The 17,230-nt window shown below is 33.8% G+C and overlaps 1 protein-coding gene across 1 annotated transcript; it reads left to right on the top strand.

Moving 5' to 3' along the window:
* The first annotated feature begins 1,713 nt into the window (after nucleotides 1-1,713).
* LOC145105223 (gibberellin 2-beta-dioxygenase 2-like) lies at nucleotides 1,714-7,452 on the top strand. The gene is made up of 3 exons (XM_079042358.1): nucleotides 1,714-2,278; nucleotides 6,552-6,909; nucleotides 7,050-7,452. The coding sequence occupies exons 1-3, from the start codon at nucleotides 1,896-1,898 to the stop codon at nucleotides 7,296-7,298; spliced, it is 990 nt and encodes a 329-aa protein (XP_078898484.1). The 5' UTR covers nucleotides 1,714-1,895; the 3' UTR covers nucleotides 7,299-7,452.
* The last annotated feature ends 9,778 nt before the right edge of the window (nucleotides 7,453-17,230 follow it).

The raw sequence follows: 17,230 nt of genomic DNA, 5'->3' as shown, positions 1-17,230 counted from the left end.
TTACCACGACATGGCGATGGATTTGTACACAACCGAGTTGGACCGTGACTGAATTCTGATCGGTACTGAATCCATAGGCCACGACCTGACCTTGGAAAGGCCACGACGTGAAGATCAACACACCGTTGACTTTGACCTGGTTGACTTTTGGTCAAATTTCTAATTTTAGAGCGTGATCTAAGGTTTGACCTTGGGTGTTTCGATAAGTGGGTTGTAGCACCTGTTTCATGACTCCCCGAGCTATGTTTGCTTGACTGCGAGTGTGAGGCGAGTCTTCTCATTATACTATGTAGGATGCTAGTTGTCTTTTTGATACTTTAAAGAAAGACCATGGGGGTAGCATATGACAATTGCATGGAATACCATGGGGGTAGCATATGGCAGTTGCATGGAAGACCATAGGGGTAGCCCATGACAATTCTATGAAAGACCATGGGGGTAGCCCATGACACTTGTATGCAAGAACGAGATTTGGTCATCGACATTGCAAGGAAAGACCATGGGGGTAGCCCATGTCATTTCAGGGAAAGACCTTGGGGGTAGCCCATGGAAAATATATGTATGATATGTAGTATTTTGGTGAACTCACTAAACTTTGTGCTTACGGTTTATGTTTCAAATATTTCAGGTACTTCTAGTTTCAAAGAGAAGGGCCCGACATGATTACATCGTATCCATTGGAGATTCTGCACTTATGATTTTTTTTATCACTCTGATATTATTTTGATAGTCTTTTGATACTTCGACTATCTTTTGAAAGTAATGAATGAATGATTTGAGTGTTTTAAAAACAAAATTTTACTTAGTATTTTTAGGATGTTACACAATTAAGGGTATATTTAACATATTTTAAAAAAACATAAAAGTATAGCTTATTAGTAATATAACTTATTAAGTTATTTGAAGCTAGCTTATAAGTTACTTTATAATGTATGATAAACTATTTTTTATGGTTTTACCAAATACTAAATTACAATACTTTAATTTATTTTTGTCAAACATAGCTGACATGGTTTTTTAAAAGGTAGCTTATAAGTTATTTTTTAACTTGAGGAAATTAACTATCTTTTAAGTTGTGCATTTTTATGTAATTGAGATTTTCTAATATGTGCCCTAAGGATACATAAAAGAAACATTAATTGATGTATTAATTATAAGAAATATTATAATAATTAAATGTGATAAATATTAATTATAAATAATATTCTTTATAATTAATATATTTTACATTTAGTTATGGTAATATTACATATAATTAATGTTTATCACATTTAATTATGGTAATATTTCTTATAACTAACACTTCAACTAATGTTTCATATATGTGTCATTAGGACGCATAGTAAAAAATTCTTATGTAATTTTATATATTTCAAAAGTTTTCAACTATTTGTGTCGAATATAAATAAAATTTCTAACTTTCTTCGAATAGCTTCCAACTTCCGAGTATCAATACACCCTTTGTCTAATCAATTGGATTGGATTCATGAAATTTACCATATCTAATATCATTATTATATTAAATTATCGTCCATTTTGTTATCATCAAATATTAAATACTAAACCTAAAAATACACAATCTTTTAGATTTATATCCAAATAAATACAAATATATATACGTACACACGCCCGATAAATTTACATCACTGTCCTATAGGTCTGCCACTCTCTTCCCCATGCCAACATCTATTATATAGACACCCTCCCCAGCTCCCTCCCATTCCTTCTCTGATTCTCTCATATACATACACAATTACACACATTCACACATCATTCGTCATCCATCAAACCCTAAATATATCTATTTCCTCTCTTCATCTTTCAATAATTTAACAAATCAAATATATTTCAGTTTCTCTCGGGAGGCATATTACTTAGACAGAGATTACAGAAAAATGGTGGTGGCAACTCAAATGAGCCCAATACGGGTCGAAAAGATCCGAGAGATAAAGATACCAACAATTGATCTTTCGGGAAAAGAATCACAAGTATCAAAGCTCATTGTAGAAGCTTGTGAAGAATATGGTTTCTTTAAGGTCATCAACCATGGTGTCCCTCATCACATTATACAAACTATGGAAGATGAAAGCTTTGACTTCTTCCGTAAACCCTTATCCGAAAAACAACGGGTCGGGTTGACCAAACCTTTTGGATACGGAAACAAGAACATTGGACTTAGTGGCGACACGGGCGAGCTTGAGTATCTTCTTCTGCAAACCAATCAAAACGCTATTGATCACACTTCAAGGCTCGTCTCCAATTCCCCATCAAAATTTAGGTATTAATTCTTTCAAATTCCTATTCGTTTATATCATCAATTTCCCTACTGCATGAAGGGAATTCTACGATCGTATGTCATAAACAGGACCCACAAGGTAAAATATGATTTCTGGTTTGACGAAATTTCGTAATTATTTTTCCTTTATAACATTTGATTTGATGAGTATTACAAGTTTATAAGTTATAACAGCAATCTTTTATTTGTATATCTGTTGAATATTTATCTAAATTAGGGTTATTTTGCTGCTATAAATGTGACATCTACATGTTAGTTTAAAGAAAATGCATGTACTGTTTTTACTTTTTCATTTTTATCGTACGATAGTGTGTAAATAATTATGAGGGTTATTATTTATATATTTATGTAATATATATACTTGCTTTTATGATTTATTTTAAATATGTAATGCGTGGATTTGTTATCATTTTATATAGTTATGTTTTTATTTTTATTTAAAAATACCAATTTGTGCATGCATAAATCGTTAAAAACGATTATGCTACATTATATTGTTAAAACTTAGATAATAAACTATACTATGTCTATGAATATTGATTAAAATAATTATTATTTATAAAAAAAGATATAAACTGATTGCACAAGTTAGTTATTAATCAAATTTAGTAATATGCTTTATTATGGGGAAATGGCCACTTGAACAAAAAATATTCATTCTTTTTTGAATTTTAAAACCACTACTTTCTAAATAAAGTGATAATAAGCATTATCTATGTTGTAAATTATTGGTAGTTTAATATTGTACATATATACACACAACTTTTATATCAAATCTAAAACAATAATTATCAAAAATAATTTCCATACGAAAGAAGTAATTACGCACTTTGCATGGAGGATACACTTAAAAATTTCATTTTATCATTTTCTAATATAATTATTATTATTTGCATATTTAAAAATATTTGTCAAAAACAATAAAGAAAGTCTTATATAAAAACAAAGTATATTATTAATAATTCTTGACATTCAAAATCCAGTGTATATAATTTGAATTGATTAGATACCAACTATTTCAATAAATAAGCTATTCAACTAAAGAGAAAACGTTTTCAAATAAAAAAGTTCTTAATAATTCAAAAAGCTATTAGAAGAGTTTTGGTGAGTCTTATAGATTTTTAATCAATTAAATAAGCAACGTATACAAATAATAACACAATAATAAATAAAAATAGGTGGTATGTAAATAAATTGAAAAAAACTCTCTTCTTATAGAGATAAAATTAACCTTTTTATTTCATTTTTTTTAAAGTTCGATCAGAAAACTTTTTTCTTATGAATGTTCTATGTTTAGCATACCTAAATTCTCTCTCTCTCTCTCTAAGTATATATATATATATATATATATATATATATATATATATATATATATATATAATTTTCTTTTGAAAATTAATGTATTGATTTCTAGAATTGGAATGAATATGATATATTTTGAGATGGAATAAAAGGGCTTGTAAGATTGATGTCAATATCAAGAAAGCTAAGCATATGAAGAAAAATACAAGTGATTGCCAAATTTAAGATGCTTCCCACCTCATATTCATATTAATCATAAACTTAATTGTCATCCCTTTTCGGGGGGTCAATGTCACAAGTGGTATAACAATCTTCTATCCCACTATTTAAAATATGAATAAATGTGTATATTAAACTATTAGAAAAAAGTTATGCAAACAATTTAAACTATAATAAAAATATGAACCATCGTTAAAGTATCATAAAATTTTTATCATATCGTTTAAAAAATCTTTAAAAAAAACATTAGGGATAATGACTTAAAAGGGTAATATATTTTTCGATTTGTATATATATTTGGTCATTGAGTTTTTTTTTCGTCCAATATCTACCCCTTTAATTTGTTAAACTGTACACATTCAGTTCTTATGACTGGATACTCCAGGTAACCGAGAAAAATGATTATAAAAGGTAATATATTTCTCACTTTGTACACATTTAGTAATTAACATATTTCTTTTTCACATTTAGTCATTAATATTTTTGTGTTGCAAAATAAGTTTTTGTTGTTTTTTTACATATTCAGTACTTATGGTTGATTTCTTTAAGTTTTTATTATGTCATCCTACGTGAAATAATCATTAATGAGGTGTTTGTGATTATTGATGCTTATGTCCATTGCGGCCTCAGATGCTTGATTTCTTAGGTAATTTTTTCATAGATCTCGGATTTTAACGATTTATATATCCACACATTCTTATTTGAGTCTACTACAATTTTTTATTATAATTTCATCCCGTTAAAAGTAATATATTTTTACTTGGGATTTTATAAAAAAAACGTTCATACATACATTCATAAAGAACGCATGGATATAAAGATCGTTAGTAAAAATATATTAGTTTTTATAAAAAAAAAAACCGTTTATATCCATGCGTTTTTTGTGAATGTATGAATGTTTTTTTATAAAATCGTAAGTAAAACTATATTAATTTTTGAAGGGAGTAATTTTAACGAAAGTTGTAGTAGACTTAAATACGAACGTATGGATATAAACATTGTTAAAATCCGAAAGCGTATGAAGAAGTTACGATATTCAGAACACAAGACCTAAGCAACCAAACAACTGAGGCCGCGATGAACATAAACATTAACAGCCTCAAACACCTCATTAATGATTGTCTCATTTAGAATGACGTGAGAAAAACCTAAAGAAATCAGTAATAAATACTGAATGTGCAAAAAAAAAACTTATTTTGCAATAAAAAAAAATATTAAGGATTTAATATGTACAAAGTGATAAATATATTACCATTTTAAGTCATTTTACCTGGCTTATCTGGAATAGTCGGTTACAAAGACTGAATGTGTACAGTTTAATAAGTTGGAAGGAAGAGTAATGTGAACGAAAAAAATTAATGACCAATTATTTAATAACCGAATATTTAAAAATAAAAAAATATATTACTTAAATCATTATTTCAAAACATTATCCTAAAAGTCATCTTTTGAAATTTTAGGATAGCGGGGATAGGGGATGTATAGGTTCTTGTAAATGTGATAGATGGAAACAGCTACATGCACAAGCAACAATAAAAGATTCAATATTTGACTTGACAAGTCAACAATCAAATCAAATCAAATAGTTAAAAAGAAAAAAAAAACATTTACTATTCACCGATATTTGTTACTTATTCATTTCGAACTAAAATAATTTACAAGTATATAATTTGTGTTGGTAAAAAAATGTTGATTAACAAAAAGATTATATTAATCACAATGCTGTCAAACATATGAAAATTGTTGCGAGGTAAATCATGAAAACTATTGTGGAGTTAATTTGAGATAATGTTAAAGACAGAAATGTTGTAGTTTCTTCATCTTATAATAATAATGAAATATTTTTATGATTTCTTAAAAATATAGTATTTTATTTTTAGTTATGTATTTTATTTATTTTCATTTTTCTTAAAAAACATTTCGTTATTTTCCTTTATTAAATTTTCTTTAACAAACATGTTTTCTTTATTATATTATCACCAACAAGCGTTTTAAATATTTTGATAACAATTAACATTCTTAATAATCTTATATGTAAAATATGTGTTTGTTGACTTTGACATGTGAATATGTGATTGCATTCGGATATAGAAAAGAAACCCATGCATATAGCCGGAAATTATCTTTTGATATAGTTTTTGTGACTCGTGAGATGTTTGATTTAGCCCATAAATCAGAGACAATTTATGTCAACAATTGAAAAAAAAAAAAAACAACTTATAGTTCTTGATTAAAAATAATTATTTCACTTAATTGATAAAATAAAATAGTTATTTAATTTACCAGTCGAACCATTTTTGTTATATTTATTTATGTTGATAGAAGGGTGAAGGTTGTAGGAGGTATCTTGTTTTGGTAAAAGAGAATAGTAGATTTGGTTTCTATTTTTTTACTAAATAAAGCAAAGCCTCCCAAGTAACCGGAAACCCATCTCTTTGCTTTTAAACTTTGTGTCAGAGGTTCCCTACTGTGTGTAAATGGTGTTTCTGTGTTTTCTTTTCTTTTATTTTCTTTTCTTTTTCTCTCCCACATGTCTCAGAGTAGAAGTAGTTGTACTTCACCTCTTCAAATCATTCTCCTTCCATGATCATTATTGAAATTGGAAAATGCATTAATTATTATCATTCTGTTATATAAAGTAATTTTTCTTAATATATTAATATTAGACATTTTTGTTGTTTTTTGTTTGCTCTTATTATTAGTTTTTAACATCTAAACGTATGTTTTTTCACAGTTCTACAGTAAGTCGGTATGTAGAAGTGGTGAGGGGATTGGCATGTGAAATATTGGGTGTGATGGCGAAGGGGATTCGGGTCCCACCTTCACTCTTTACGACTTTGCTTACAGATCACGACAGTGACTCACTCTTTAGACTCAATCACTATCCACTTGTCACTGACACGTCATCATCTTCCTCTTTCCACCATGGCAATACCCCTATTGGGTTCGGAGAGCACTCTGACCCTCAGATCCTGACACTCCTCGCATCCAACGGTGTTCCTGGCTTGCAGATATCATTGGGAAACGGCGCTTGGGTGCCTGTCAACTCGGATCCAAAAGCTTTTTGTGTCATTGTTGGTGATCTTCTACAGGTTACTTTTTACTAAAGCAAAAAGTACAACTTAAAGGGTGCATGCATAGAATTGTTTATAAAAGAAAATCAATATTTCTTGCATGAAATTTGGTTAAAATGGCTAAAATATTAATTAGTTACAGTTGTTGATGCATGTAGGTGATGACAAATGGAAGGTTTAAGAGTGTTCGGCATAGAGCGATGGCTAACACATCATCAACAGAATGCAGGTTGTCGATGGTGTTTTTTGGTGGACCTCCACCACAAACCACAATCACTTGCCCACCACAATTACTCAAACTAAACAAACCTCCACTTTACAAACCATTCACTTGGGCCGAGTACAAGTCCCACACGTATGCCCATAGGCTTGGTGAAACTAGGCTTGATCACTTCAAGCTTCCCTAGCTAAAATCATCATCATCCTCGTAATATCTTATCTTCTAACTTATTATGTGATAATACCTCTTAATTCTCTAAGAATTGTTTGTATTTGTTAAGAAGCCCCTTGAGTGGGAAATTTTGGTTTCAAGTTCGGTTCGGTTTTTTGCTAAAAGTTTAAATTAATACTACTACTTATGTTATCTAAGAAATATTAGTTGGAAAAAAGAAATCTGAATTTTGCATTATATATTTGTACATGTTTGTGTAACTTTATCTTAACAAATCTCTTATTTTTGTCCATGATTTGATAAACATGATGCCTAATGTAACATCCAAATATGGTCATATATTGGATTTTCACTAAATGACCATATTTGTCTCCGTCATATCACCCAATAACCTATGTTTTAGAAAAATATCACAAAATGATCACTTAATTCATGAAAAAATGCTTGCGAGTTTGTGAAAGTGATGTCATCTTGCGAAAAAAATAATGTTCTGATAGAAGAGGTATCAACACAACTTTCAAATATGGATACTTGTGGGTTGCTACCGGCACATGATTCAACATCGTTTGCACCTGATTAACATCGTCTAGTAATGACAACTAAGTATTCATTATAAGGCTCTATAAACGAATAAATTTTCTCTGTCATAATGGGTTTTAAATTCGTAAAGATAACAGTTCCCAAAAAAAATCTATAGTTAAGAAGGTCCGAGCGAGAGCAAGTTCTTGATCGGTGACCCCTAAGATGTTTTCATGCCAGGACGCCCAAAACAGACAAGATTATGGTATGGACTTTATCACAAACACAATTAAAAATCGTGATGTCAACATATTTCATAAGAACTCTGTGGTTAAAGAGGCTTAATCGAGACAATTTCGGTATGGTTGACCCTATAGGAAGTTTTCATGCCAGGATGCATAAAGCAAGTAATATTATGGTACATTGTTACAATATCCCTTACACATATTGATCATGATTGAATCACGTTTAGATAAATGAAGTATTACTATATACGACAATCGTACTAGGTTGAAATACTTCAAGACATTAAAACCAAGATTCAACTTATTTGAATATGTTTTCATCTAGATATAGGATCATATACATTATTGGACTAACATCGACATTGAGGGTTGGGTTGTACAGTTGTAGTGGATTGAGGCTTAAGAGTTGCCTTAATAGGCGAATACATTAGGGAATTATGAGGTATTTGTGTGTATGATATGGAATATTTAGTTTATGGTTGTCCACCAGAAATAGAGCGCACACCGGAGGGAGTAGGTATCTCTTTTCATGAGCATATGACTCTTATTTATTGGGGACCTACGATCCCCCTAAGGTACAAAGACATATGTGTTTTGGGTTTTCAAAACCATAGTTGTTAAGATCTCGATCTTGATCTTAATTAAGAACTTATAACCGAAACACGATCTTATTCATATTATGATCTAGTTGAAGCAAGATCTATAATGGGATCTTGGGATCCCAACTAGGGTCTTAAGATCTTAACCAGATTCGATTATACCTTTTTAGTCTTTATTATAAAGTAAGGCTTTAAAATACGTCCATTTAAGTTGAAATTAATCATTATAGGTAACAGAATTATAGTTTATACTTAAAAGTGAAATTAAATTCTACCATTAATGTCTAATCCACTTCAACCATTCATCTCAAATTAGGGACCACATCGTGATACTTATGTTACTCTTATTGTGATCTTATGCCTATATGTAACGTCCATTAGGGCTGTCAAATCGGGCATTCGTGTCGTGTTTTTGTCTGACACGACACGACACGACAAGTTTTTGTATAACACGAACACGACACGACACGATGTCGTGTTTTTTTTCATTAACACAAAAACGAACAATTAAAACACGACAACACGACACGGCACGAAAAATATAATATTACATAACTATTAGTGTATTTCGTTCATACTTAAAGATATATAACATGACAAAAACGACAAACACGAAAAACACGACAACCACATGCTTAATCGTGTCAATTTCGTGTTGATTTATGAACACGACACGGCACGACATCGTGTTTTTTAATCTTGACACGAAAACGAAACGAACACGAATTCGAATTTTGATTTCATCCCGATTTCGTTTCATTTCGTGTATTTTTGTCATGTCGTGTCATAAATTGACACCCCTAACGTCCATAAAAAAATCATGCAAAATTTAAACTTTTTAAAACATTTAAAACCATTAAGTTATTACAATTTGTTTTCAAAATAGTTTAAACATCAGAGTATCCCCATAATCAAATCATGAAAATATAAGGAGGTGCACGATCACGCCTTCGCCTTCCTGCGATCATCAGAAGTATCTGAAACAATAATCGATAAATGTAAGCTCGAAGGCTTAGTGAGTTACCCCCAAATACCAACGTCATACGATCATAATCATAACATATAAACAAACACAGCATGCATAATGAGCCATCAGTCTGACTGGACCGCCCGCACCGGGCCGTCAGTCTATCTAGACCACTCTCCGAGCCTTCGGCACGTCTGGACCGCCTCTGAGGGCCTCCAGCCTATCCGGACCACTCGTCGGGCCTTCTGTCACACCCCGGCCGTCGGCGGAAACACCGGGTGGTGTAACGTCATTCTTCGTATCACAGTTATATAACATACACTGAACAGTACTAAAGAAAATACATACCTTTATTGATGATTGAAAGTTACATTATTGTTTTCCTAGTATTTTTTATATAATATCCGACTATGGCATACTTCTTAAAGAACAGGAAGATAATAGTAAAACCTCTCCTGTTTGAATACATACCAGCTTTTCAAGTTCCTAAAAACACATGCATTTTAAAATACGTCAACATAAAGTTGCTGAGTTCACATGTTTTGACTCCATATGAAAATAATACTTTTTCTAAGTTCAAAAGTTTAGTTTTTGAAAGTATCATTTTGACGCTCCAACATTTAGTATATATATTAGGTATAATAGTCTACATATCAAATAAGTGTTATACCTAAACGTTCCTTGAACCTAGGGTATAAGTAGGGGGAAACTTATACTTAACATTAATACTTGTATACGACAAAGTATAATGTTTCTAACAATTTGCTACCATGAGCCTGTAACCGCTGCTATGACATAATACCTCTGATAAAACACACTCATGATTTCCATGAGAAACAACACACTCATGATTCCCATGAGAAACAACACTGCACGCTTCATCGACGCCGGAACAATAACAAGTAAAAGGATAGTTCATCACTCGCTTATGGCTAACTGTAGCTAACAATCACAAGTGGGGTTGTCAACCCGTATACTAATTATACATGACTTCCTCGCTCACACGGGATTAACGGTTATAGTTCAGAGGATTTTCGCTAAGATCCCCAATCTTAGTTGATGAATACAATTACTCATGTAGACTCCGACGGCTTCCTATAGTTCTAACAACAAAAGCATTTTCATGTCTAAAACCCTAAGTCATTAGACTATGCCTTTAAACATTACTCCTAAGTTCGTATTACTGTAGGCAGTACAACAGTTATATCTTGAGGAAAAACCAGGTTTTATCTTCACATAAAACCAACAATAACAATAAATAACATACCAAGTTTTATCTTTACATAAAACCAATAATAGCAACATACTTTTTAACATATAGAACTTCCGAATATAACTTCGAAACTATATCGCACACAACATATATATAGAATCCTAAGTATAACTCAAGATCTACATTAATACCAGAACATGCTAACAAGTTGATAATAGTTGTATATATTCAAAATATTATATTTAGAACAACTATATCCCGGTTAATATAACTATCTATGTTGATACTAATATACTATCATATAGACATAATAGTGACGTATATACAATATTTAGCATGCGTTTTCCCCCGAAATATTAGAAAGTGGGGCCGTGAAACTCACCCTAGTAGCGTGATTTTATGTAATCTAAGCAGAAACGGTCAGCGGTACGAGGTCGTCGGGCTCGAGATGCAAGAGGGCTTCAGCAAATGAGAGAAAGGGAAGAAGTTCAGGTGTAGGAATAGCTGAAGTCGGACCTGCTATTTATAGGAAGATTTTTGGCCTCTCACGTCGTGAATTTATAAAATTCACGTCGTGAGCCAAGCCTGCTCACCTCGTAGACTTGTCATTTGCGTCCCTAGCTTCGGAAGGTGGCCATATGACTCCTTACGTCGTGAAATATCATTGTTCACGTCGTGAGCTTAGAGCTTATCCCTTCGTAGCCTCATCACGCACCTTCTAGGTCCGAAATGTGGCAATTTGACTCCTCACGTCGTGAGTTTCTATGCTCACGTCGTGAGTTCAGTCGGATTAGGTTTTCTGGCAGCTATATCTTTGGAAGGTCGTAACTTTCGCATACGAACTCCGTTTTTGACGTTCTTTATATCCACGCATAGGTATTTACGAGTAATACAACTCTCTTTTAGACTCCAATAGCTAATTCTAAATCTATTTTAAATTCCCCGTATTATAGAGATTTATAGTGTTCGGTTTATCATAACTTCTTCATGCGAAGTCAGATTCAGACGTTCTTTATATTTTTGGAATCGTATGGACGTATACTTTGAGTTGTATCATAAAGAAAGTTCATATTTGTATTAGAATTTATCATGAACTACATAGTAAGTTTATCACCTTACTAGTTTACAAAATCACATTACATGATTGGTATAATCACATGTGATTGTCTATTGACCTATTTTGACTGGTGTTACATTCTCCCCCCGTTAGAATAATTTTTTCCTGAAATTTATCTTATGGATGGGGTTTTTTCAAACAGTTGGGGGTATTTTTCTTTCATCTGATCTTCACGTTCCCAAGTAAATTCAGGTCCTCGTAAAGAGTTCCATCGAACTTTCACTATGGGAATACGACTTTGCTTTAATCATTTGACTTCTCGGTCCATGATCTCGACAGGTTCTTCTACAAAGTTGAGTTTCGTATTGACTTGTATCTCGTCGAGAGGTATAACATGAGTGTCATCGAATAGACATCTTTTGAGATTTGATACGTGAAAAACATCGTGCACATTACTTAGTTCTTGAGGCAACTTGAGTTGGTATGCGAAAAAACTAATTCTTGCTAGAATTTCAAAAGGTCCTATATACCTTAGGTTTAGTTTGCCTCGTTTCCCGAATCAGATTACGCCTTTACAAGGAGAGACCTTCAACATTAGTTTATCTCCAACTTGGAATTCTAAAGGCTTACGTCTTACGTCAGCGTAACTCTTTTGACGATCACGTACATCCTTTAATCGATCCTTAATTTGCATTATATTTTTAGTTGTCTCGTGGATTATTTCTGGTCCAGTATGTAAAGTATCACCTGTACGTTCTCTGGCCATCTGCGTATCTCCAACTTCTGCCCAACATATTGGGGAACGACATTTTCGTCCATAAAGAGCCTCAAACGGTGCAGCCTTGATGCTGGTGTGATGACTATTGTTGTAGGAAAACTCAATTAACGGTAAATGAGTATCCCACGCATATCCAAAGTCTATTACACAGGCTCAGAGCATATCTTCTAAAGTCTGAATGGTTCTCTCACTCTGACCATCAGTCTGTGGATGGTAAGCTGTACTCATATCTAGACGTGTTCCTAAGGATTTTTGTAGAGATTGCCAAAATCGTGAAGTGAATCTACTATCTCGGTCAGAAATAATTGAATTTGGAACTCCATGCAATCTGACAATTTCCTTAAGATAAACTCTAGTCAGCTTCTCCATCTTTTCGTTCTCCTTAATTGGTAAGAAATGGGCGGACTTAGTCAATCTATCGACTATTACCCAGATAGTATCGAACCCACTAGGAATTTTAGGTAACTTAGTGATGAAGTCCATTGATATCTGCTCCCATTTCCATTCAGATATTTCCGGTTGTTGAAGTAAACCTGAAGGCTTTTGATGTTCTGCCTTTACTCTAGAACAAGTCAAGCATTTGCTCATATAAGTAGCAATTTCTGCTTTCATGTTTGGCCACCAATAATGTACTTTTAAATCTAAGTACATTTTGTCAGAGCCTGGATGCACGGAATATCTGGACTTGTGGGCTTCTTCTAAGACCAAGTCCCTGACTCCACCGAACTTAGGCATCCAAATTCGGTTCATAAAGTGTCGCGTTCCGTCATCTTTTTGTATAAGTTGCTTTTCCATTCCTCACAAAGCTTCGTTCTTGATGTTTTCTTCTTTTAGAGCCTCAAGTTGAGCTTCTCTAATTTGTGTGGTAAAGTTAGAATGGATAGTTATAGTTAATGCTCGTACCCGACGGGGTTTAATATATTATTTCCGGCTCAAGGCATTTGCTACCACGTTTGCCTTTCCGGGATGATAACGAATATCACATTCGTAATCATTCAACAATTCAACCCATCTTCGTTGTCTCATATTAAGATCTTTTTGGTTGAAGATGTGTTGGAGACTCTTGTGGTCGGTAAAAATAGTACACTTAGTACCGTATAAGTAATGTCTCCATATTTTTAGTGCAAAAACTACAACTCCCAATTCAAGATCATGGGTAGTATAATTATTCTCATGCACCTTAAGTTGTCGTGATGCGTAGGCGATAACTTTTCCTCTTTGCATCAACACACATCCCAATCCTTGATTTGATACGTCGCAGTATACGACGAAATCTTCTTTCCCATCTGGAAGGGATAGGATTGGTGCACTACACAACATTTGCTTCAGTTTCTGAAAAGCAGCTTCTTTTTTGTCTTCCCAGTTGAACTTCGTATCCTTTTGGGTTAGTATTGTAAGCGGCTTGGCTATTTTGGAGAAATTCTCTATGAATCTGCAGTAATAGCCAGCAAGTCCTAGGAATTGACGCACTTCTGTTGGCGTCTTTGGTGCTTCCCAATTCCTAATTGCTTCAACTTTGGATGGGTCAACATGAATTCCTTCGTTGCTAACTACATGACCTAAAAATTGTACTTCTCTAATCCAAAACTCACATTTGGAGAATTTGGCATACAACTTTTCTTTTCTCAGTAGCTCCAAGATTATTTGCAAGTGTTGACCATGTTCTTCCTTGGTTCATGAATATATCAATATATCATCGATAAATACGATCACGAATTTATCCAAGTATGGTTTGCAAACACGATTCATGAGATCCATAAACACTGCTGGGGCATTGGTCAATCCAAAAGACATAACTAAGAACTCATAATGACCATAACGAGTTCTAAACATTGTTTTTGGAATATCATCCTCTTGTACTCTGAGTTGATGGTATCCTGATCTGAGATCTATCTTTGAGTAGTAGCTGGATCCTTTCATTTGATCGAATAGATCATCAATTCTTGGAAGCGGGTAACGATTCTTGATCGTTAGCTTATTCAGCTCTCAATAATCAATACACATTCGAAAGGATCCGTCATTCTTCTTGACAAACAAGATTGGTGCTCCCCAAGGTGAGAAACTTGGTCGAATAAAGCCTTTGTCAAGAAGTTCTTGTAGTTGGCTAGACAATTCTTGCATTTCGGATGGAGCAAACCGATAAGGAGATTTCGCTACTGGTGCTGCTCCTGGAATTAAGTCGATTCGAAACTCGACTTGTCGGACGAGAGGTATTCCAGGTAGATCTTCAGGAAACACGTCAGGGAAATCACATACTTGAGGTATGTCCTTGATTTCTTTTGTCTTTCTCTTCTTATCTACAATGTGGGCTAAGAATGCGCTACATTTCTTATGTAGATATTTCTGGGTCTTGGTACAACAGATGACTTTGAGGTTCTTTCCAGATTTATCACCATAGATAATCAGGGCTTCGCTGTTTTGTAAGGGTAGTCGTATAGCTTTCTCATAACATAAATTTTCGGCGTGGTGTGAAGATAACTAATCCATGCCAATTATGACATCAAAACTACCGATAGGCATTGGCATGAGGTTGACGTGAAAAAGGTAGTTATTAAGAGTTAACAGACAGTTTTCTAGGATTTCATGTGTTTTCTCGGTTTGACCGTTAGCGATTTCTACTTCATAGATTTCTTTTAATTTGCTAGACTCATGAATTAACAATTTTCTAAACGTCGGAGTTATAAAACTTCTATCTGCTCCAGAGTCGAAGAGTATGGTAGCATATAAATTATCTATGAGAAACGTACCAGATACGACTGAAGGGTCCTGGATAGCTTCTCTGCTTCCGATCACGAATGCCCTGTCATTCCCTATGCCTCCTTGATTCCTTAAATTTGGACATTCTCTCTTGATGTGTCCCACCTCTCCACACTCATAACACTTTCTTCCTTCACCATGGCCTGTTCCATTATTTGTTTGCTGATTGACTGTTGCAGGTGTTGTGCTCCTGCAGTAAATAGCAGTATGCCCCTTCTTCTTGCAATTCGTGCAAACAAAACAGTCACCTGGGTGATGACGGTTGCACTGATTGTACCATGCAGACTTTGGTTGAGTGGTTACTGTCGTCGTGGCTGCATAATTGGTTGCCACGTCTTGTCTTTTCTCAGATGATTGTCTGGGATTCTTCCCATTAAACTTGCGCTTGTTTGTTCCAGATTTGGGAGACTCAACCTTTGAGACCACTACTGTTCCTTGGATCTCTGTGAGGGTTAGCTGATGAGCTATTCTCTTAGTGTTGTCATAGGGTGTAGGCTTTGATGCGGTCATCATGCCTTTGATTTGCGATGCTAAACCCCAGATATATCGCTAAATTTTTTTATATTCAGGGGTTACAAGTGATGGACACATTACTGCAAGATCATTAAATCTAGCGGTATAAGCTTTTATCTCTGAACCCTTCATGGTTAGGGTCCACAATTCTTGTTCCAGCTTATATATTTCCTCCCTAGGACAATACTCCTCTACTAGCATCATCTTTAGCTCTTCCCATTTCATGGAATTTGCAGTATCAATTCCCATAGTATTCACATGGTTGTTCCACCATGTAAGTGTTGCATCAACGAAAGTACATGCTGCAAATTGTACTTTACAATCGTCTGGACAGAAGCTTATTTGAAAGACGAACTCTGTATTTTCAATCCATCTGGTCAAATTAACAACCCCTTCATTTTCATGAAAGTTCTTTGGCTTGCAATTCATAAAGTCTTTGTAGGTACACATTCTAGCGGTCCCTACATTGCCTTCATTTCTAACTCCACCTCTTGTTACATTAGATAGAGCCGCACCGATTCTTTGAGCTATGATTTCTTCAAGTTCGGCTGTACTCATTGGGGGGTTTGGTTCTGGTGGTTGTTGTTGTGGTGCTGATCGTTGGTTAGGGTTTAGCCGAGCACTACTCCTTCTAGGCATTTTGTTTTAGTTCCTATTATAAATAATAAGAATTTTATGAGTTTTGTTAGTCATTTAATACACGAGTACTAAATACTTCAATTATTCTTCAAAGTGTAAAACATAATGGATAACACAATGATTACTGTAATATATGCTTCATATTATTACCAGCGGTTACATCAATTTATTTAGGCTTATAAGAGAAAAGTTTCAATAAACATTGCAAAATTTGCAAGGTTTTCTACATCCTTGCTATAAACTTTACTCTTCTTGCCTTAACTAGTCTGATTTTTCTATTTACACAACCACTAGTTTTAGCTTATCTACCAGAAACCTAAGTGATGACCTAGCACGTCAGTGACATTAACCACTTGCTCCTCAAGTGCTTGAGTTCTCTGCTCAAGACTTCCTGTGCGTTCTTCATTTCTTGAGGTTTGATTGTAGAGCTCTAACTTTGTAATCCTTGCATCGTGAGTGATCATATCATTATTAGCGAAATTTATACGATGATGGACATCCATCACTGATTCTTGATCTCGCGTCCTCTATCCTTATAGCCTTCGCACTCTTCCGGAGAGATGAGTAGCCCTTCCTTCGACAATTTCCATCTTATCTTCAATTTTCACACTTTTCTCAAACAATTGAGATAAAGTGTTAACTTCAGAAGAATGTGAGGGAT

This window comes from Lactuca virosa, chromosome 1 (genome assembly GCF_052849685.1).
Source record: "Lactuca virosa cultivar CGN04683 chromosome 1, Lactuca_virosa_CGN04683_v6, whole genome shotgun sequence".
NCBI lineage: Eukaryota > Viridiplantae > Streptophyta > Magnoliopsida > Asterales > Asteraceae > Lactuca > Lactuca virosa.
Note: the sequence above shows the minus strand (reverse complement) of the source record. Positions and strands in the feature narration are given on the sequence as shown.

Bases quoted from the DNA above. Each gene is read 5' to 3' on its own strand.
- LOC145105223 (XM_079042358.1), top strand. From the start codon at position 1,896: ATGGTGGTGGCAACTCAAATGAGCCCAATACGGGTCGAAAAGATCCGA. The intron at 2,279-6,551 runs GTATTAATTCTT...GTTTTTTCACAG, and splicing joins AATTCCCCATCAAAATTTAG to TTCTACAGTAAGTCGGTATG. The intron at 6,910-7,049 runs GTTACTTTTTAC...TGATGCATGTAG, and splicing joins TTGTTGGTGATCTTCTACAG to GTGATGACAAATGGAAGGTT.